At 47.3% G+C, this 20,569-nt stretch overlaps 6 protein-coding genes across 6 annotated transcripts; 4 read left to right on the forward strand and 2 right to left on the reverse strand.

The window, feature by feature from the left end:
- Window positions 1-2,181: 2,181 nt before the first annotated feature.
- BO80DRAFT_350972 (putative DUF221 membrane protein) lies at window positions 2,182-4,125 on the forward strand (the record flags this gene model as incomplete). Its single annotated transcript, XM_025715560.1, has 4 exons — window positions 2,182-2,355; window positions 2,400-3,474; window positions 3,516-3,869; window positions 3,920-4,125. 4 exons carry the CDS (start codon window positions 2,182-2,184, stop codon window positions 4,123-4,125), a joined length of 1,809 nt encoding a protein of 602 aa, XP_025577365.1.
- A 1,189-nt stretch (window positions 4,126-5,314) lies between these two features.
- On the forward strand, window positions 5,315-6,581 carry BO80DRAFT_433318 (uncharacterized protein; the record flags this gene model as incomplete). Its single annotated transcript, XM_025720820.1, has 4 exons — window positions 5,315-5,445; window positions 5,488-6,274; window positions 6,328-6,368; window positions 6,491-6,581. 4 exons carry the CDS (start codon window positions 5,315-5,317, stop codon window positions 6,579-6,581), a joined length of 1,050 nt encoding a protein of 349 aa, XP_025577366.1.
- A 734-nt stretch (window positions 6,582-7,315) lies between these two features.
- On the reverse strand, window positions 7,316-8,850 carry BO80DRAFT_443289 (uncharacterized protein; the record flags this gene model as incomplete). Its single annotated transcript, XM_025721336.1, has 3 exons — window positions 7,316-7,336; window positions 7,788-8,029; window positions 8,085-8,850. 3 exons carry the CDS (start codon window positions 8,848-8,850, stop codon window positions 7,316-7,318), a joined length of 1,029 nt encoding a protein of 342 aa, XP_025577367.1.
- A 686-nt stretch (window positions 8,851-9,536) lies between these two features.
- Window positions 9,537-10,720, forward strand: BO80DRAFT_500793 (uncharacterized protein; the record flags this gene model as incomplete). Its single annotated transcript, XM_025724255.1, has 3 exons — window positions 9,537-9,945; window positions 10,155-10,582; window positions 10,652-10,720. 3 exons carry the CDS (start codon window positions 9,537-9,539, stop codon window positions 10,718-10,720), a joined length of 906 nt encoding a protein of 301 aa, XP_025577368.1.
- Window positions 10,721-17,102: 6,382 nt separating this feature from the next.
- Window positions 17,103-18,012, forward strand: BO80DRAFT_453734 (UbiA family prenyltransferase; the record flags this gene model as incomplete). Its single annotated transcript, XM_025722034.1, has 2 exons — window positions 17,103-17,202; window positions 17,282-18,012. 2 exons carry the CDS (start codon window positions 17,103-17,105, stop codon window positions 18,010-18,012), a joined length of 831 nt encoding a protein of 276 aa, XP_025577369.1.
- Window positions 18,013-18,138: 126 nt separating this feature from the next.
- Window positions 18,139-19,443, reverse strand: BO80DRAFT_351248 (uncharacterized protein; the record flags this gene model as incomplete). Its single annotated transcript, XM_025715571.1, has 3 exons — window positions 18,139-18,682; window positions 18,743-18,896; window positions 19,098-19,443. The coding sequence occupies 3 exons, from the start codon at window positions 19,441-19,443 to the stop codon at window positions 18,139-18,141; spliced, it is 1,044 nt and encodes a 347-aa protein (XP_025577370.1).
- Window positions 19,444-20,569: the final 1,126 nt, after the last annotated feature.

Raw genomic sequence — 20,569 nt, forward strand, 5'->3', positions numbered from 1 at the left:
GCTGGCGGAACAAGGACCTCTGGTACCGACTTCCCTGGGTGCACCCTCTCCCGCAGGATGGCTTCTATCATATCACCGCAATCCAAGGCAGTGCTTATTTGCTGGAAAACTCCAACGCTGCTACTGCTTAGATTGGATTAAAAGAGATCTTTTACTGAATCTGTAACAACCCAGTTATACGGGTCCTCGCAGCTCGGTTGGAGGCACACTTTGTCAGGCGGAATCACGACGCCAACCCTTTCTTCTATGTGCGTTGTCAGCTCACGAATAGGAAGGCAATAATAATCTCCGGGGCTTGTAAGCGGCTAGAGAGCGTACTAATATGATCTGCAAGGGCCTGCCGGCATTTATTCCTCCAAAAGGCCCGTTTCTCGTTACTGGACATTGCCATCTCGGAACCGAGCACTAGCTGTACCTTCGGTATCAGTATCGTTCTCTTCGCTTCAGGATAACCAGAGAAGTCCTCTTAAGATTTATACACTGACTTCGGTATACTATAGCTTTGCTTCATACGAAGTTTCGGAAACACACCCCATAATCGAAGGGTTGTTAGAGGTCCCGCACACATTGTACGAACAGCATGCTTTATCCATCTTTAATGATGCGTGTATGCATTATCTAAACTGAAAACACCCTTGCCTGAGTCGAACCTTGCTGTTGAACACCGTGAAGAGTCTATCCACATCAGGTTGTCGCGATGGTGAAACATTAATCTTATCAGGGGCGAACTGTGTTTGAGCACTTCAGCTAAACCACTTCACCGCTCGTTAAATTGCTGTCTTACTGCATGTTTTGTTGAACCCCGCAACCTTTTGCGCTCCGACCTGGTCAATTCCGCCGTTGACATGACCAACATGAGTGAGGAACGGTGCATACACTAGGTGAATAAATAACAAGTGGAAGGTTGGATGTGTTGAGCATCATTCTCACGCTCGGGCTACGAGAATGCATCACAATCTACCCACCCTTCCTAGGTTAGTGACACTTAGGTAGCAGTCCACTTTATTTATCGAGTGATGCTGCTACCTTCTACCAAGTATTGTAAACGTAATCCTCCTCTATGAAGAATAGGCCCTACAGATTAAGTAATCGGGGCCGACATAATCCGCCAGATAGCCTCCTGGATTTTATAGAAAGAGAAGCTAAGTGCTTGTGCCTTCGATGTTTTCTCTAAGATCATGGTGTAACCCAGTATCTTTAATTCGCGGTGCGCCTTTTAACATTTGACAGGTTGGAAAAGAAGTTACGGCCACAAGAACGCCCAAACCGGATTCGCCCCCAGATGCAGCCTGAGACGCCGCTTTCTACGCCGCCCTCATATACGGAAATCGATACGGACACAATTTTAGTACTTCGTTGCATTGTATGCGGGGCTTGTCGATCGTGACCCAGAACTCGAAGGAATCTTGGATGAGACGGGCGTGCTCGATGCGGGAACGGGAGTAGTTTTGTTTTGCTGGAAGTAAGGGGTTGTGATCGATTTGGATGCCGATTCCTGGTGCGGTGGCCCGCTGGATATCGGGGTGCTTCGTACACTGCTTGGCAAGTGAACAGGGTCAGCATGGCAGTTGACTTCGTGCATATCCGTTCGGAGCTAGTCGTCGATGTCCGAATTGGGGCACTAGTGGACTCTGACATCCTATTAATCACGGTTACAGTTGTGGCTGATGGTGTCTCTTCCTTGACACTGTCTATTAAAGCTCCATGAAAGTCAAGACTGCCCTGGGTCCCAAAGCTGCCACAGTTTACCACAAAAGCCAACAAAACAATCACCGCACAATCGCGTAGCTGAAACATGCTAGACGGCCTTCTACGTGTGATCGGACGAGAACCAGAACAGCGATATTCTGCAATTTATATCGCACGGCACGGGTTGTCTCTTTGCTTGGAGTTTTAGGCCCCCTTCTGTAGGACCGGCATCACTCAATGTCGATCCGTTTATACTGTTCATCGATATACCTCCAGTACCTCCTCCAAGGGGCGCCTTGTATCAGCTACCTCCATTCTGAGGCCCCCCTTGAATTCACAACGTGATGGGCCTATTGAAAAGTGCTAAATACCAACGGGGAAGATTTTTGAGGGAGGATTCAAAGTTCTGAAGCCGACGATATAATTGGTATAAAGTTCTCCTCCATTGTGGGAATCTGGCGCCTGCTGTCCTTCACTTCTCGGACATGGGAAATGGACTCTGCACTGCTGGTCTCAGCACTCAGCAATGTGACTGGAAGGGCCCAAAGAAGCGATAAACTGGCGGCTAAACCATTCCTCGTCTCGTTGGCCATATATGGATGTCTCTTGTTCATCGCAGTGTATATCTTTACATTCCTTAAAGACAAGTACGCAAACATATTGTACGTTCCAACACAGACTACATGGTGAAGCGTCCAGATTAATGATAGGGGCAACCCTGTAGCCAGCCAAGATGTGACGAAGGTAGAGACCTGGAACGACTGCATGCGGGAAGGGTTGCGTGGGTTGGCCAACTGCGGAGGATACTTGGCAACGAGGAAGGAATGATCGAGAATCACGGAGTGGACAGCTACCTTTTCCTGCGATTCCTTACCCTGGCTCTCAAGCTCCTAGTGCCTCTGAGCCTCCTCGCAGTGCCGGTCTTGGTTCCGGTCTATTACACCGCGAGTTTCGACCGCCGGAATTCCGGCCTGGATCAATTTGGGATCTCTAGCGTGCAAAAGTCAGAAAGTCCTCGATGCTGGATGATTGTTTTAGTTGTTATTCTCAGCAACATTCACATATGCCATCTCATCTTCGGCGAAGTTCGGGCAACCGTGAGAATCAGACAGGCCTATCTCCACAACCCTCAGCAGGCTAAGAGGGTCACCACGCTAACAATAACGGGGATCCCGCCAGAGATGGCGAATGGAACACTGAAGAGTATCTATTCCTTATACAACAATGGTCCAATCCAGGTCATTCGCCCAAGGATGGAGTCCCGTGAGATCAAGAAGACCGAACTTCGCGAGCTTTCCGAAGTCACAAGTTCGAGACGACGAGCTCCCTCTTCCAGGGGGAAGCGGAACACATTTCGTCCAGCAGTTCCAGAAGCCGTGGCTAGCATAGGGGAGAAGGTGTCCAGTAAGTGGCACAGTTACCGCTTACGAAGAGAGCTCAATAGCGCGACAAATGTGGCATTGTTAGTCTTTTCGGACCTTTTCACCGCGCATCTTGTGCTGCAGACCAAAAGCTCCGCTGGCCCTTTTCTGTTGAAGGCACAGCCTTTCGATAGCAAGGAGCTATCAGAAAGGATGTACGCGGGAGACACCTTGCGCCTCACTCCCATCAAGGATGCTATTGTCCGGATTCTGCTGGACGCGTTGTCGATATTCTGGGCCATACTAATATCCTTGAGCGGACTTTTGTACCTCGAGCCAGTTACCTCACGATTAAACAAGTTGTCTGACGAACAGATGGCCGTCATACAAGGTTTATTGCTACAGATAGCGTTGTTAATTCCATGTGTTGTTTCCCGCTCATTGTATGCTGGATGATTAAGCGAGTCACCGTCTTCCAACCGTTGTACACGGAAGTACTTATCCAGAGACATTATTTCATTTTCCTATACGTGCAGGTGTTTCTGGTAGTGTCAGTCTCGTCCAGCGTTACGACCATGGTCCCAGACATTGTTCAGAACGTCCAGTCGGTCCCGCAAATATTAGCCGACAACCTGCCGAAGGCCTCTAGCTACTTCTACTCATACCTGCTTCTACAAGCCCTTACACAGTCAGTTATGGTGTTATTTCGGCTTCCAGAAAGTCTCTGGATACGCATCCACCGCCATGCACGCAGATCACTGCCGAAGACCATCCGATGGAGCCTGCTCTATCCAGTCCTGACGAACTTACTCTGCATATGTACGCCATTCCGCGTAACTTTCATGTGGGACCTACTGACTGCTGCACAGGTATCATATATGCCATCATCTCTCCGCTCATACTGGTGGTTGGAGTGGCCGTATTCGCCGTTCTGTGGCTTGTCTATGTGTATCAGGCAGTCTATGTCCTGGACACGGATGTTGAAACTGCCGGACTACTATGCTGGCAATCGCTCAATCATTTGTTTCTCGGCGCTTATACAATGAATATATTTTTGGTTGGGCTTTTCGTCTAACGGGGTGCAATTGGACCCACAGCTGCCACCCTTGTGTTAATAATTGGAGTTACACTTGTCCAAAGGTACATCAGACGGACTTTCCATATGCTGGTGAAGTACTCGTCAGCCTCCAATAATCTAACTGACGAAAGTCAATGTTCGGATGACTAACGGAATTGGACCTTCTCCTCCTCTGTTCGCCACCCTTTTTTTGTGGCTCGTCTCATCTGGGGAGCTATTTGGGGCGATGATCATTCAGATATTAGCCACATGACACGAGTTAATGAATGTGCACGCAACTAACCAGCATGGTCATATCTCCAGAATCTGAAGCTTGAGCCCTTCACTATTCGGGAACCTGGTCTTGTGACTACATAAAAGCTCCATTCACTCGGTTCGAGATGTGACAGAAATGTTCGAAGATCACCCGATTCCTATGCTAGACTGGCCGCCGTACTCGCCTGATCTGAACCTTATCGAGCGCGCCTAAGATGAGGTAAAAGAGATAATATATCGTCTAGATCCTGCGGCTTTTCTCTGGCAAAAGAATAATTAGATTGGCATTCTCCCATAGAGCGAGCGCGGGAGGAACTAGGCCAGGATTACTTCAACGCCCTAGTGGACTCCATGCCTAGGCGAATTCAGGCACTTGAGGCAGAACGATGAGATACTGTACCAACCACTGGGCCAATCAAATCTTCCAAAGGACTCGTGATGCTTCTCTCTATAAATTACAAACCTCGTTTAAGATCCCTTGTGTTACAAACAGTCAGTAACCTGATGAAAAATATATCAGTGTTAGAGGAGTCATACAAAACTAAAACTTGGGTATTGCAGTTACGCTTTTCCCTTGAAATCCTAGATAAGAATGAGCAATCTATCAATATTACCTAGATTTGCAACATCAAGTTACGTTTTTAGGAAATTGCTAACCCCTTTCCAAACACTACGCCTTAGAACCAACGCAGGTAATGTACTCGTGGCTGAGCAGTTCCACCATTGGGGTATTCACATGTTTCACCATGCAGGGCCGGGTGCCTTATGAAGGCCCCTTCTACCCTAATTTCAAAGCTAACAACTAAATTATTTCCTTTTTCCCTTTGAACAAAAGTTTACAATGGAATTCATACCCCGACAGATTCTGCTTGAGATATTCAAATTACTTGATTCAAAGTCACTTTGCGCATTATACCTCATTTCAAGAACAATGAAGAACTCAAGCCGCCGTCTCCTATATCGAAGCTTCAATGGGAAACTCTCACCAGAACAATGCTTGGAGTGTTTGAGGGGCTTTTCTCAAGTACTTCACAAGAACTCTTCCCTCGGCCGTGAAATAAGGTCTGTTTCCGTTTGGAATATACCGGAAACAAATGTTAGCAGCCTTGAAGACATCTTCAAGATCCTTCTCAAGCAAACTCCTAATCTCCGCTGCCTCGTGGTACCTAGCTATCGACGATTCACAAAATTCCTCAACAATCTTCTAAAGGACAATGATTTTCTGGGTCAACTCCGGATTTTCGACTCGCGGATGGCTGGTTCGACTGATCTTAGTAGCTTACAGTGGTGGTGCCCTATCTTTAGGCCCCGGCAGTTATCATACATTTCGCTCGCAAACTGCGAGGTTTGGAATCACAATGACATTCCACCTGAAGTCCAAATCAGTGGAGGACTTTCAGTCCGTCACATTGAGATCGAGGCCAGTGTTTTGCGCTACTCTACTCTGGCACGCTTAATTCGGAACTGCAAACGCCTTGAAACGTTTAGATATGATGAATCGCCAAGTTTCTACGACGGAGACTCAGATCCTGGAACCATTATCCGCGCACTTTCATTGCATCAGGACAGTCTCAAGCAACTCCACCTTGACTGTCCTTCGAGGGGCGAGGATCAGAACCATGACCAAGTCCCAAAACTTGAATCCTTGGAGAGTTTTCTGAGTTTGGAAAAGCTATATGTCACACAAAGCTCTCTCCCTCGGTGTCCTTTGCTACCTCCATCGCTAAAAGTCCTTGACATCAACAGTCGATTAGAGCCCTTGGAGCCGGAGCTATTTCACAACCTTGGAATTGCAAGCCATTCATCACTAAAGGCATTGTCAGAGCTGTATATTGATTTGCTTAAATTTGAGGATTATCATGAGGGGACATTTGACAGCTTCAACAGCAGAGTCTGTATTGATCTACTGTACTCCAAAACTGACTAGACTTCATGTGTTTCAAGCAATTGCGGTCCATTTTCAGCCCAGAAAAGGGGGTGAACGGGTATGTGCTTGTATGGTGGTCGAAAAGCAGGACTAAATCCAACGCCAATTTATGATAACCTGGTTCTCCCGTAGCCAAGTTTAGATCCCTTGAGCAACTACGAAGCGGTACATGATCACCAGCGAAATCAAGAACGCTCCGCAGCACTTATGTTACGACCTCTATCTGGAAATCAAGCTCGGTGTTGATTACAACACCCAGGGCTGTTTGTGACCGGAGCCAGTAAAAGCCTGCCAATAGTAACTACATCTAGAGAATTAGTAGAAGGAGGCCCCCCTGCAAACTGACGATGATGATTTCGGGCCTTAACCCCATACCGGTAGTCGGATTCTGGGCCACACTTCTCTAGGCTGGCCCCTTCTCCCTGCCTCGACAGGTTCGTGCAACCATATCGATCGGGCTACTCACTTTTTGAGCTACTATCACCAGGCTTGTTTTAGTCAATGTATTACATTTTTCGCATACTCATGCAGTACCGGTATTTGGGCCCCTGAAACCTCCGATCGTTGTAGGTTTATTGACGCTATTCGTAACACTTGCCCGTGCTATTAACCGGTACGGGTTTCCAAGATTCCCACCCCCAAGAGCGAAGGCGGCACAATTCAGCCCGCTTATTTTCTTTTCAGCCGCGCCGTTTTATCAAAGAGCTATAAGATTCAAAGTGTGGGTTTTGGCGATAATAGAAGCATCAGTGCGACTCAGCCAACATGGACATCCGGTCCACGGCTTACCTTCGGCGAAGCCTCCCGGTCTCTTTAGGGATCTTCCAATACGCAGCTACCATTCAATGGTGCGCGTGGGTCGCTAAGTCGTCTGTCATGACAGCAGTTCATTGTTACTGTGTCTCATAGGAACGAAAATGGCCTTTGATTGCTATGGAAAGGTAGAATGGGGATAGGCTACGCCTCATATGGTTAAATAGTAAGAAATCCGACTCATCCCCGCACTTAGCCGTAGGCAGCGCCTGACTGACCATCATCAGAATAGGCGAAGTGAACGAACGAGTCCTCGCTTGTTCGATTCAGGTGAGATCTTTCCCTTTGTATGTCTGAGCACGCATTTTGTCCGTTATGGAGAACTTCGTCAGTCTTTACTAATTACTAGGTTCCGCAAGCAATCGGATAGTGACATACGCCTCCCAGCTGCCTTCTCAAGGTTTTTTGAAAAGCGGAGGAAGGCGTTCTGTTGGGCGGATAGGTTGGATAATAACTCCCCTCTCTCATCTCGCGAGAAGGATAGGTTTAAATCTTTAAGAAAGCTGAAGAAAATATGGTATAGAGGAGCCATATGACGGGGTATGTTCGCTCCTTTTGACAGATGTTGCAGTTCATAGTATCCTTTTGGGTCGCTCCTTCTGTAGTTCTTCCGCGGCGTTTCTGGGATAGTCGAGATAGTGAACCAGATTTTAAAGTGACTGACTAATAGTTGAGCAATCCGGGCCTTATTAGGACCGTCTGCGTATTTCTCTTCGGTTTCGGCAAGGAAAAGCGATGCGTCAGCACAGTTCCAGGATAAACTATTGCCAACAAGCTTTTTTAGAAATATGTCTGAGTCGAGTTTGGACCTGAAATAGTCCAGATTGGAGAAATTCAGCTGGATTGCGGTGAGAATAGCAATCCAACGATTCTCATCAATAATGGGCCATCGCGGCTTTTGATAGGCTGTAGCCAATCAGTATAAGGGATGCTGTACAATGTTCTGAGCCGGGTCCCTTACTATAAAGCTTTTTGGCGAGGTTGACGCACTGTGAGCGCAATTTGCTCATCCATTCTTCTTCTTCCCAACGTTCCTTTGATAAATGAGAAAAAGCTTTCACATATTCCAGGAGAAGAAGTCTGCGGAAACAACTGTAGCTTCGCTGATAGTTGACGGCGTAGCTAGGATGGAATGCGTTCACTCGTGTAGTAGTGCAATCATCGGTGATTCGAAGTTTTGGCTCCTTAAAAACTTTCCCCACTCCTATGCTTTGCAATCCACTGACAAGAGGTTCCACTGAATCACTCTGGTAAGAACACACGACGACATCTGGCGCCTTCAGTTTAACCATCTGGCTAAAAGCATGCTCAGCGTCCTTCACAAGTTCGGCGTCGTCTGAGCCCTCGGGGTAGTACGGCAGAGTATCAAATACACTGATGTCGTCGAGGGTCATTTGCCCGCCACTAGAAACAAGCAGTAGTTGTCGTATTGCTTCTGTTGTGCGGCAGGCAGACGTATCTGCTGTATAGCCGTTATGGAATGTTTGATTTTCCGGAGGTTGGTACAAGGCGATTAGAAGACCTCCTTTGGTTCCCGGCCCTGCGAGCTCCAGACCGTGATTAAGTTCATCAGTTGAAATTGGCTGTTTGTTTTCGGCATATAACAAGGTCCTTCCGAAGTTTTCGAGGGTAACAAGGTGTGAGCTCTCATCAAAGAAGGATGGTACCCGTAACCGCTGAATGATTTTTTGAAGCCGGTGGTCAACAGGAATCCCCAGGCAGTCCATCTTGTGAATAGTCCATGCTACCGCGACGAGAAATTTTTGACTCGCTAATTTAGTTGCAATAGTCTCGCTAATTGCATTTTTTTTGTGGGTTTGTTCGGGACCCTGCTTTGGAGCAAGTTGTTCACGCTTGGACTTGAGGCCCGCGCTAGTGTCTTCTAGAAACGGAACCACATTTACAGATCTCGGAAACGCATTTTATTGGTCTGAGATGATAACTCTATAGGAACCACGGGAAGTCTTTATTACATCGGCATAAATGTACCGTTGTTAATGTCGTCTAGCTAGTGTCTGTACGCATTGAGTTGCTACTGACAACTTCCTTGCGGCATTGTGGTCGAGCAATGCTGTCCGCTGTTGATACATAACTGAATACTGTCAGTTCTGGTGGCATTGGTGACCGGGTTTTGTTCTACATTGGTGACCAATCGCCGAAATTAGTGTCAAGACTCTGCAAGATGCTAAAATGAAACAAAGAAGTACGAGAAGGAGACAGAAAAGAAAATGAAAGATGATGAAGGCGGAGGCGAGTATGAAAGCGGAATACAACCAGATCCTATGAGTCCTCGGTGCTACTCCATGCCCGATCGCATAGCTCGTCAAGGCCGTTGGCGGAAGCTGACCACCCTCCGAGGTATATAACTGACGTTCAATGGACTCAATTCGAACCCCACTTTCAGACGATCAACATGGCCCAGAATGACCTTGATGAGAGACTTGTCTACCTGACCTGCCGGCATATCTTTCAGGGCTCTAACTCGTCAGTTCGAAAGCGAAAGCAGGTGATGAACTTGATTCACCGCAATCAACCTGGCCTTACAGATATTCTGCGGGAATATAATATCGACCGCACGTGTAACGTTGTCCAGAGGCTCCTTAGAGACCAGGTTTTTCAGTCTTCCGTAAGAGCGAAGATTCGATTTCCAGAGTTGTTTGACGTGTCTCCTGCCCAGAGCGCCGACCGAGAAGCTTCAGAAGCGGAGGCAGCACGAGACGAAGCAAACGCAGTAAAAGAGATCTCAGAGAGGGAAATCCCAAAAGATTACAGGCCGAATTCTCAAGCGCAGCTGGCCGCGGAGGTAACCAAGGAATCCGACGGTTGGTACTTCGATTGTTGGCCTTTGAGGAAAGCATTGACACCTGTCATTAGCCCATGAAACCCCGCGCAAGTCGACCCCGTCGTTATATCCAGTGTATATAAAATACCGAAGCCAACACCTCCGCACAACCAACATTCAAAAAGTGGTGGAAGAAGCTTGTTTCGCCTACACTCAGGAGAAACTTCCTCAACTGCTGGTAAAAAAAAGGTTGGGACTGCCCCGAGGCTGCCGAACTCACTGAGTGGGTTAAACTGTTACGTCAGCATGCCGGTGAGCAGATCAAGACGCCGAACGAAGGATTCGAACTCCTCTGTGAACTAAGACACTCCGCTGTCCACCAACTTCGAAAGACGGCTCGGGGGGTCCAGCGCCTGGCCGAAAACGCACAATCCTTTCTTGAAGCGTTGAACGACACTCCCCGTTCAGAGATGGTCTCCCATATTCGCAGGGAGTTGAATTTGGTAATTGAAGAATTGAGGCACAATAAAGACCTCCTTGAGGGAAGTTATCTAGCAGAGCTGCAGGAAATCCAGGCCAAATGTGCAGCATTGGAGAAAAGGGAGCAAGATGCAAAGAAGGTCATGGTCGATAGTGACGCGCAATGTCTTAACAACGCTGATCAACGTATCGAGAGGGTATTTAAACATCTTGGTACATACCGGTATATTAGAGATAAAGGTAGACGAGAAATGCTAATAATATAGCTCACGGGTACATCCGATTCGGAAGAAGAGTTCCTTGAGGCTATTATAGCTGTCAACAGTTCTAATTAGTATAGTCAAAACGTATTCGGGCGGTCCTACTGTGATGGATAAAAAGTATTTTACTTTATCTACCGGCTATTGAACAAGCTAGCAGCAAAACCTTTCTTAATATATAGTAACGGAGAGACTATTTAATTTTCAGACGTGGTATCTGGGACAAATACAGTCCCCCTTTTATCCTGGTAGGTATACATACAGCGACATAACCAACGCCGCACTTAAAATTGATCAAGTGGTTATTTTCTCTTTTCTCTGATAACGGCAACCCCTTCACATACATAATAAACGAATGCGAGTTACAAGGAAGGGAAAGGTGCCTCTAATCTCCAGGGCGTCCCTCTATACTTACTCATCGTGAACTCTTGCTATATATCACATTGAAGTTCTATTTTTCTTTAGTTTTACTAACAAGAAGTACAAGCCACAGACGCGCATGGTGTATTTACTGAGGTAGCTCTATAGTATAGCCGCTGAATTCTGGCTGGAAGAGGACACAAACATCTAGGTGGTATCTTTTAAACAAAGAGCGTAGACTTGATGTGCATACATGTATCTGTGTACCATTATCGAGGCCTCTTATCATATAGCATGGTAGTTGTACATTGATACATCCTATATACCAAGAAATAGGCGATATTGGCTAGCCGTTTTCAGTATGATCTATGATCGCGTGCTACAGGGACTAAACAGTGAAGTTTCAGGTTGAGCAAGGATGACAGAAGTCCACTATAGAGCTTTACTGAACATGCAATTCTTAGAATCGTAACATTTCAGCAACCTACCTGAAGCCTACCACTCCCATTGCCTGAACCGAGCCTCTTTAAATATTACACATTGGAGATTGTGCCTGAATCCTTAGATAGACTGGAAGGAAGACTTACATCAGAACCACTGCAATAACAAAATCATCTGTCCTGAATGGAGGGCCTAGAAACCTGCCTAGTCCGTAGAATAGCTAGGTCTTTCTTCACATGCAAGGTCCTTGAACCAATCAGTTAACGAATAACTCTTTACTGCTACTTACTTCTATCCAATAAACTAGCAGATTTCAACATGCTACACAAGAGTCGTTCCAATATTAGGTGGTCCCGACAGTAGACTGAAGGCGTCAAGAACACTACCAATACTATAAGTATCCTGCTGCCGCCTGTTGATCGGCCAGAAGAAATATTAAATGCACCATAACATTACCAGACATGTCGCTGTACATCACAGATACAGGAAGATAGAAGACTCTAGCAGGGAAAATTCGTATTTCCCTACACGGACTCAGTTATGCATACTTCGGTAAGTTGTGAAGGAGTGAGCAAACGGTGCCATCCTAACAGTTCTACATAGGCTATTTCTAAACCAGACCCAACATCCCGCACAGAAACACGCCTGGATCAACGGCATATCAAACTATTTAAAGTCTATGAGTGAAGTTGGCAGACTCTCCCAGCCTTCATCCATTGACCACCTGCGGAGTCAATGCATCTATGCATTATAAACTTGTGACTTCCAGTTATTTACTTTATGTCTTGGAATATTTATATTTCTGTCCCCAAAGCCTCCGATTCAACGCCCCGATAGTCGCCAAGAGGTATGTGGCTTGGGGACGGAGGAGCTCCTAAAATTTAAATACAGTCTATGGTGGTACCCAACATACAGCTACTCCGACAAGGAAGTAGTGCGGGTTTCCAGGGTTCTTGCTCATGAGCTCGTGTATTACATGCCCGGGTCCACAAGTACTTTTCTTTCACAATGCCTTGGGGATCCTGGTCCCACACTTGGTGGAAACCTTTTAACTATTCGCGATTATATCAAGGCTCGCCTTTAGGATTACCAGCATGATTGGGCGTTGGAAGTAACTATCACACGAGCGCGAAGGATGACGGCAGAGCTGTAGAATCACATGCGACAACTATATTCTTCTAATTTACATACAGACTAGACCGAGCAATATCTCTCCACAACATGCCTCTCATATCCGTCGATGCTGCCAAGTATGGAGGGGAGTAAAAGTTCCAGAGAGTCTTTATTTCTAGAACAGAATTCTACTGTAACTAGACGCGGACATGTCAATATCCCATCTCATGACTTACTTATTTGTCGCATTAAATGAGAAGTCGTCCAAGGGACAAGTTACTTAGCGGGCAAAGGATCTACTCGAGGGCTTGTCTCTAGTTGAACAAAGAAAAGCCTCAAGAAAACCATTAGCTTGGCAAGGATGGTAATCATAGAAATCAAAGTTACACAGTCTCTCAAAATATTGGTTCCATCTAGATAACCCGTCCTCTATCAAGCTTGCAGAAAACGGCCGCCTCAAAGACAATATTGATTATCGCGAAGTGTCCAGGGAGAAATATGACTTAGTTAGGTCAAGCCGGAGCTGATGTGCGCGGAGCCTAGCCCATTTGCGAAAATTTCAACGGCGTACATACTCAAAGATAAATACAAATATACATGAAGTAGGAAGGATAATACTCGTCGAGAGAGAAATTGTCCCTTTCTTCATGTCATGCGGCACGCTTGCGTCATATACAGGGTCCGTGTAGCCAGCATTCGCCAAGGGCCCTCCACTCCCAGGCAAATCCTCTGACCCTGTGGTCCCTGGCCCAACCACCCCGCCTATAGCTAGTGGGACTGGCCTGTGCGGAGACGCATATCCCAGCTCTGTCTCTGACGGAGATACATCTATAAGGCTAGGTAAGGCACCGCCACCCGCCTTGTTCTCAGCATCCTGCGCGGTCATGTCGTACGCAGTCACCCTACCAGACAGCAACACTGAACCAACTGCCGTGGAAGGATGGATAAACGGTATCGACCAATCGGGGGCTTCCTGGATTACATTTACCTGGGAGTATGCACGGCTTGCAGGCGTAGGGTTCGGTGAGGTGATCTGGGGACTGCCTACTCCTAGCCATTGCGGTGGACCCAACATGCTTATATGGATTAGCCCTTTCAGAATATTGAACGTTGTGGAAGGTAGACGGTCCGAAACACCAATACTAAAGGTCTTATCACCTGCTACAGAAGTGATTCCACCCATGGTGGATACCTCCTGTAGTAGTGAACTCATTGAACTGGGGAAGATAATGCCAGCTTAATCCAAGATGCTTCCAGACGTCAAACGTGTTCCCGAGTCACCCGTAGTGCTTTTAAGGAGGGTAACCATGGAATCTGGATTTACAAGGCTCGGATATTCGGTTATGACGGTATAGACATCTAAGCTTCCTGAGAGCCCCACCATGCCAGCCGTCGAAACTCCTTAAAGGATCTGTGGTGGTCTCATTACTGTAACGCCGCTATCTCCATCTATACTATCGATGGATTGCCTCGTCATCACTCAGGATATATCATTTTCAAGGCTCGGCGTTTCTCCCTGTTAGCCGTCCGTCAATAAGGGTATTGATATTTGGCTTTTGGTTTGCTCAATGTCTGCAACTAAGGTTTGGAGCGACTTGACTATAGTACTGCTCTCTAGTAGGTTGGGAACTGCCGGATCTAGTGTTTGGACACTAATCTCTTCACTTTCGGTACCTTCTGCAGCACCAGGGACAGTATCGGAGAAATACTAAATTGGTTGGCTACTGATGTTTGTGTCATGGGGATTTTGCTGTGTGGGAGACTAGCTTCCCTAACTAACATCCACAGTTTGGGTCCGAGTCGGATGGGTGGGTACACTAGTCAGAGAGATCTAAATACCTATTAAAATCAAAGTCATAAAATGGAAGCTCTAGATCTAGCCAACATACTTGCGTACTTCTGCTCCTACCATCCTATTATATCGTCGAAGACAAGTATCCTTTTTCCAATGGGGGTTATGACATCCGATCAACGGGCGAGGTCCGTAGAGTATCGATTCCAAGAGAACGGTCCAGTGTCTGCACTCTTTTAGAGTGGGAAACTCATCCTGCGCGTATCAACGGCGGGTTCAGCATATACTATGCTTTCAAAGATGGTGAACGAGCACGTGTCCTCCTACCAATGGAACTTGGCTCTAGTGAATCTCTGTCCCAACGATGTGCCGTGGAGTCAGTGCCAGCGTAATTCCAGAGTATTGTCCACATCAGTAATCCAATGATGTTTACACTAACCGGATACATACTGTGTCATGCGGTGAAAACGTGAACCTATTTCAGTGTTTGCATGTGTCCGCATTTTCAACCTATCTATTCGCCCCAGGCTACCTGCGCGAGACATGATGTATAAAATAGACTCTGCTGTCCTTTTCAACTAACTCTCTCATGAATTGCAGGGGATCTAAAAATATAATGCCTATAATAGTTACCCACGATTCATATGTTCTCAGCTAGAGATCTTCTCTTGGCCATACGGAGAAAACGTTTACGGCTTCCGAACACAGAGAAGACCCCGTCCTTTTGACACAATAATGCTTTTACAAGTCCCAACTTGACTCACTCGTGGTTACTGATTTCATATATTCGACGCGCTTGTCTTTTCCTCTGTTCAACAGTTCGAGTCACCTTTTTAAATTGGTCAGAAGTCCTTAGAGCATACGTGACACAGTTAATTATGCTGAACCTTTTGCGAACCATAATATTGTCATGTAGCGCTATAGAAACAGGTGTTCCATATTTCACTGTGGCTTCCCAACCCCTCTGGTAGAATTATCACGCAAATATCAGTCTGATATAGGCCGGTCTCTCTGAGCGACGCGTTATCCAAACTGCGGCCACCTTCTTACGTCATGCTAAAACTTCTATCTAAGACAGCTAGAAGGCTGGGCCTTGTGGTGGTGCATATTACTGTCGTTCGCTCTCATCACGGGGAGATACGGACCCTTCAGTCTACTTTCCCACGATATTCTCGTGAAGTGAGTTGCCTATTTAGGACTCTGTGCACAGATCTGATTGTTGCAGGAGGTGGGCATTAACTCCACGGCGGTATACGAGAGCCCCTGCGAAAACATGGAGTCCTCTGAGACTCTGTTCACTACAAGGGAGTATGACGGTAAGATCTGCGTCAACATTTATACATAGACGTTCATTAGCTTACTTCAAGCACAGAAAAGGAATTAATGGAACCGCTCGGTGATCGAGGAAGAGGAGAGATGGAGCGCCCTGCCTCCGGGTTGCTGGTGGATAAAGAGGGGATCTAGTATTGTCTTTGATGTTTGCAGTATAGAGCACTCCGGAGGCACAAATACGCGGTACGAATAACGCCAGCAAATAAAATAGTCAACAAGCGTTGTTGCCCCACCACTCGAGCGGATTGGATGCGCCTAGGTAGTCGATAGCTCACTCTATTAAGCACATGATTTGAATATTATATATGTACCGTTGGGTATGGCGATTGGTTGCTGATGGCCAAAGCGAAAAGCACTCACCGATGCCCGCAGCCCCTCTAGCGCCATTCCACGGTCATGCCCCGGTGAGGTAGGACTGTGAAAAGTAGATCTGAAAGTGCCTATTTCGAAGCTGGAATTTGCGTCCCTGCCTACCCACCACCTTGCCGACCACATAGTACAGATCTAGTTATAGATCACGATACTTGAAATGGTCTATGTATAAGAAAGTAGAGCATAGTAAACTCCACTCTACATTCGTTAGCGGCGGGTTTTTTTGTTGTCTACGACCTCAGAAATGACGACAGGCACTAGGATTCGGACCCAGCGTCACAAGACAGCCAGTGGCTCGACTGCTCCCTCGCCAGATAGTATTGTAATATTCCTGTGGCATAGAACGTGGTGGTTCTGCGGTGATCAGCCCTGTAGACATTACACCGATTAAAGCGTATGGTCCGAGGATTGACAGTGAACAGTGGGGTGGGCGGCTATCAAAAACGCAGGGATCTACCACGATGGTCGCGCCCTATGATTCGTTCGGCCGAGGTGTCCGGGCGGCAACTAGAAACCAACAGTGCGAAAGCGAATGGAAAACCATTATTAATGTTCCGCACACTAATAGATAAAACTATATATAATTCTACCTTTCTAGATAAAGAAGAAAGATATAATAGAAACTAGCTAATCCTTATAAAAGAGATTAAAAATAAGAATAATCTTATTATCCTATAAATATATATAATATTTTTTTTAAGGCTGAGATTCCTATAATTTAGCTAAATCTAGTTATATAAGTCCTATATATAATATCTAAGCAAGACTTGCACCTCTACATGATATTTAAGACTAGTAACTATTTAAATAGTAAAACTAAATAAATCATAGGTATAATTAAGTGATCTAATTAGGCTTTATATTAATTCTGCCAGCAGTAAACACCAAGAAATTTCATTTACAGGATGGCCGCTATTGCCCGCCGTACATTCTTCCGGGATAGACTCCTATAGCGCGAACCGCAACCGATATAAGTGATTTGATCACCACCCACACCACACATGGTACGGATACTACCAACACTCAACAAAACCCTACCATGCAACCATGCAGCCTCCCCCCCTCCGACTAACAGACCTACCAGCCCTAATCTGGCACTTCACCGAGAGCAACTTCACGACATTCGTACTCCCCAACACGGCCTTCGGTTTACTCGCCGCTCTCGCCGCCCCCATCCTAACAAACCACCCGCACAGCCCTAATCCCCTCTCCCTCCTGCTCCACAGCACCCCACGCATCCTCCCTCTTCAACTGGACCAACCTCCTAGTCTTCGATCTCGCCAACCAACGCCTCGCCGAATCCATCCGCGAAGACCATCTAAACAAGCCCTGGCGCCCGCTCCCTCGCGCCCGAATCACCCCCCGACAAGCGCAGCATCTCCTCCTCGGCACAATCCCCACGACCATTGCGATCAGCTGGATCTTGGGGGTCCGCAATGAAAGTATCACTATCGGGCTCCTCTGCTGTATATATAATGACCTCCGGGGCGGGGATGAACTGGCCCGGGATCCGATCATCGCGGTGGCGTATAGCATCTTCCTCGCGAGTTCGGTACGCATTGCCATCGGTGATCCAACCGCTGATCTCTCCCCCACGGGGTATAAATGGCTAGGGATGATCGCTGGTGTGATTGTGACGACGATGCAGATCCAGGATTTGAAAGATCAGACGGGAGATCGAGCGCGGGGTCGGAAGACGTGGCCTCTTGTTCTGGGTGATCGCGTGTCGAGATGGTGGATCGCGGGTTGGATGGTGTTTTGGAGCGTGGCGTGTACTGCCTTTTGGGGGTTGTCGGGCTGGGTGGTCATGGTTCCGGTTGGGTTGGCGGGCTGGGTAGGATGTTGTGTTTTGAGGCGGACTGGGGATGCGTACGCGTGGAGGTGGTGGTGTGTCTGGCAGGTGGTTTTGTATGCGTTGCCGGTTTGGTATTGCTGGGTGGGTGGGTCGTTGGGTTGAAGTAGAGTGTTAGGTATGTGTTGATGATTCTGAAGGGGATATATACTATGTTGCTACATGATTATGGCCCCCTCGCGTTCTTTTCCGTGTCATTGATCTTCTCGTTCACAGGCCATCCAGTATACATCAACTCTTATGCTTCTTTTCAACAGCCGTGCTCGACTTTGTATCCCTCTTACTGTCCTGGATCCACCCCCCAAACAACACCTCGTCTCGAACCCAACTACCCAGCAAACACGCACTACCCGGTCCCAGGAGCAGGGTAGCCACCACAGCCATCACCACAACACTCCACAGAGATTGAGAAGCCTTGACTGACATCAGCGCACGCTGCACCTCGACTATAGTCACAATCATGACAAGCAAATAACCCGCAAACTGATCCCACAGCAACAAACTCGCCACGCCATCACCAGGAACGACAGCCTTGGGTGGCATGCTCACCGGAGGGAAGAATAATGTCGAGGGGCTTAGCTCCGCCACATAGATTGGTTGGAAGATGGACGGAAAAAGAACAGTTGCTAGCGAGACGCCTAGGATGAATAGGTGGATGACAGAGCCAATGATGAGGGCTAGGGTGTTGGTCACTCGAACTGCTCGGAGGTGATTTGTGATGATCGCTTCTGTGGGGGCTGGTGTTGTTTTTGGCTTTGCCGTTGACGGTGTTTCACTTGGAATACCTCGAACGTGCCCAGAAACCCGTTCCCGAGCGAGGCGCAAAAGATAAAACCATGCGAAGACCAGGAGCGGGTACAGATTCCAGATGGCGATGGCATATTGCTGAAAGGGATTCCCGACCAGAGAGGAGGGAAGGGCCATGATAACCCCAGGAATAAAGTACCCGAGGAGGATAGCGGGTAGAATCATCCATCCCAGATCGGGTGCTGCAATAATCGAGGCTTGCTGCAAAATATAAAGGGGGACATCAAGCTGAGTGGTTGGCGATCGGATGAGGTATGGCAGGGCACAAAAGACACCAGTGGCTCCGAATGTACAGAGCTGGAAGAGCAGAAGCCAGAGGGTCGGCCTGACTCATGTTAGTTTCAATATACAGAGTAGGTAGAGTGAATCATACTTGAAAAGACTAGGCCGATCCCCGCGCACCGAGGTCGAATAAATCAGAACCAGACAGGGAAGTAGCTGGCCCAGGAAATAAAGACTAATGGCTGCAGCCGATGGATGGGATCCATCCACGGCCTCGAACCAGAACACGACCAACACGTTCAGGAGGTAGTCGATAGGGAACCAGATTCCCGTAAAGGTCTGGCGCAGAGTGAACAGTGTTCCGGGGAAGACATAGGGCGTGTCTCTATCCACGGCCCGGAAGAGGAGGTCGGTTGAGCCATCCAGGGCTCCCCGGCCATATGTCCCCAGCAACCCTAGCAGGCCGACGGCACCGAGGGCGAACTTGACTTGAAATCGGCTTGTCATAGTTTACTAGTGGAGTGCTGTGCAGTCTGGATGGATGTCAAGGCAATAGAACGAGAAGGGTTTTGAGAGATCCATTGTGCAGTTCTAGCTACTAGAGGCATTATACTTCTTCTTCTATGTTCATTCCCTCGTGTTGCGTTGGGCTTACGTCGAATCAACCCTCCTTTCTTTGTTCTCGGATTGGTGACTCGAAGTGTCCCATTGGCCATTGGTCGGTGTCACTGTCAGCCTTTCCAGCGACGTCAATCTTATCCTCGATAGAATTAGAGCCAACAGACTTTTTTCCAACACACAGATAGGTTGGATCGGAGGTAGGACCCACCATCACGAAGTCCCGGGGTTGATGGGATCGACAGAACCCCAATCCTTTGACATCGCAGCAATAAGAACCTTGCTAGTCTGTCTTGCTAATTTTCTTAAGAGAAATTATAGATAGTATCTAGGAGTAATCATCTTTACTTGGGATTGTCGCTAATTATATGAATAGTATGCTCCATGTTCGGCGTATTGTACCTGATATAGTCTCCCAATCAATTATGTGGTAAGCACTTCATGCAAGCTTCATATACAGACATGGCTGGTAGATATCGTTCTCGAAAACCCTCCAATGGGTCTAGACTGGATAATCATATTCCCGATCAGAACCGATCCAAATTTGCCTGCAGAAGGTTAACCACGTGGCTTCTGGCGTGCGACAGAGTATTGATCCGCTGGATGACAGCGAGGGGAGTATAGTAAAATGACTCAATCCAGGATACAGTAAATAGAACAATCGGCGCCTTGAACTGTCTCCGAGTCGTTGCTTGACCTTTTTCGCTTCTGCCCTGGCATGGTGGTAAATTGTGGTTATACCGACGACCTCCTAGAGCCACGGACGATCTTATCAACGCCAATCCTTTTCCATCGCCATTCTATCCAATCCTCCCTCTTCTTCCTTCTTCAACTCAATGTCCGCCGCCCAATTCATCCGGTGTTTCCTATACGATATTTCAGCATTGCTCTGGTCCTTTGCTCCCAGCTTCCTGGTCAAGGAACAGAGTCAAAAAATTAGGGCGGCAACCATGGATTATGTTCATGGGATCACCTCTCCCCCGCTCTTTTCTAGCTGTTCGCTAATTGCCTGAAT

This window comes from Aspergillus ibericus (assembly GCF_003184845.1).
Source record: "Aspergillus ibericus CBS 121593 unplaced genomic scaffold BO80scaffold_11, whole genome shotgun sequence".
NCBI classification, from domain to species: Eukaryota; Fungi; Ascomycota; class Eurotiomycetes; order Eurotiales; family Aspergillaceae; genus Aspergillus; species Aspergillus ibericus.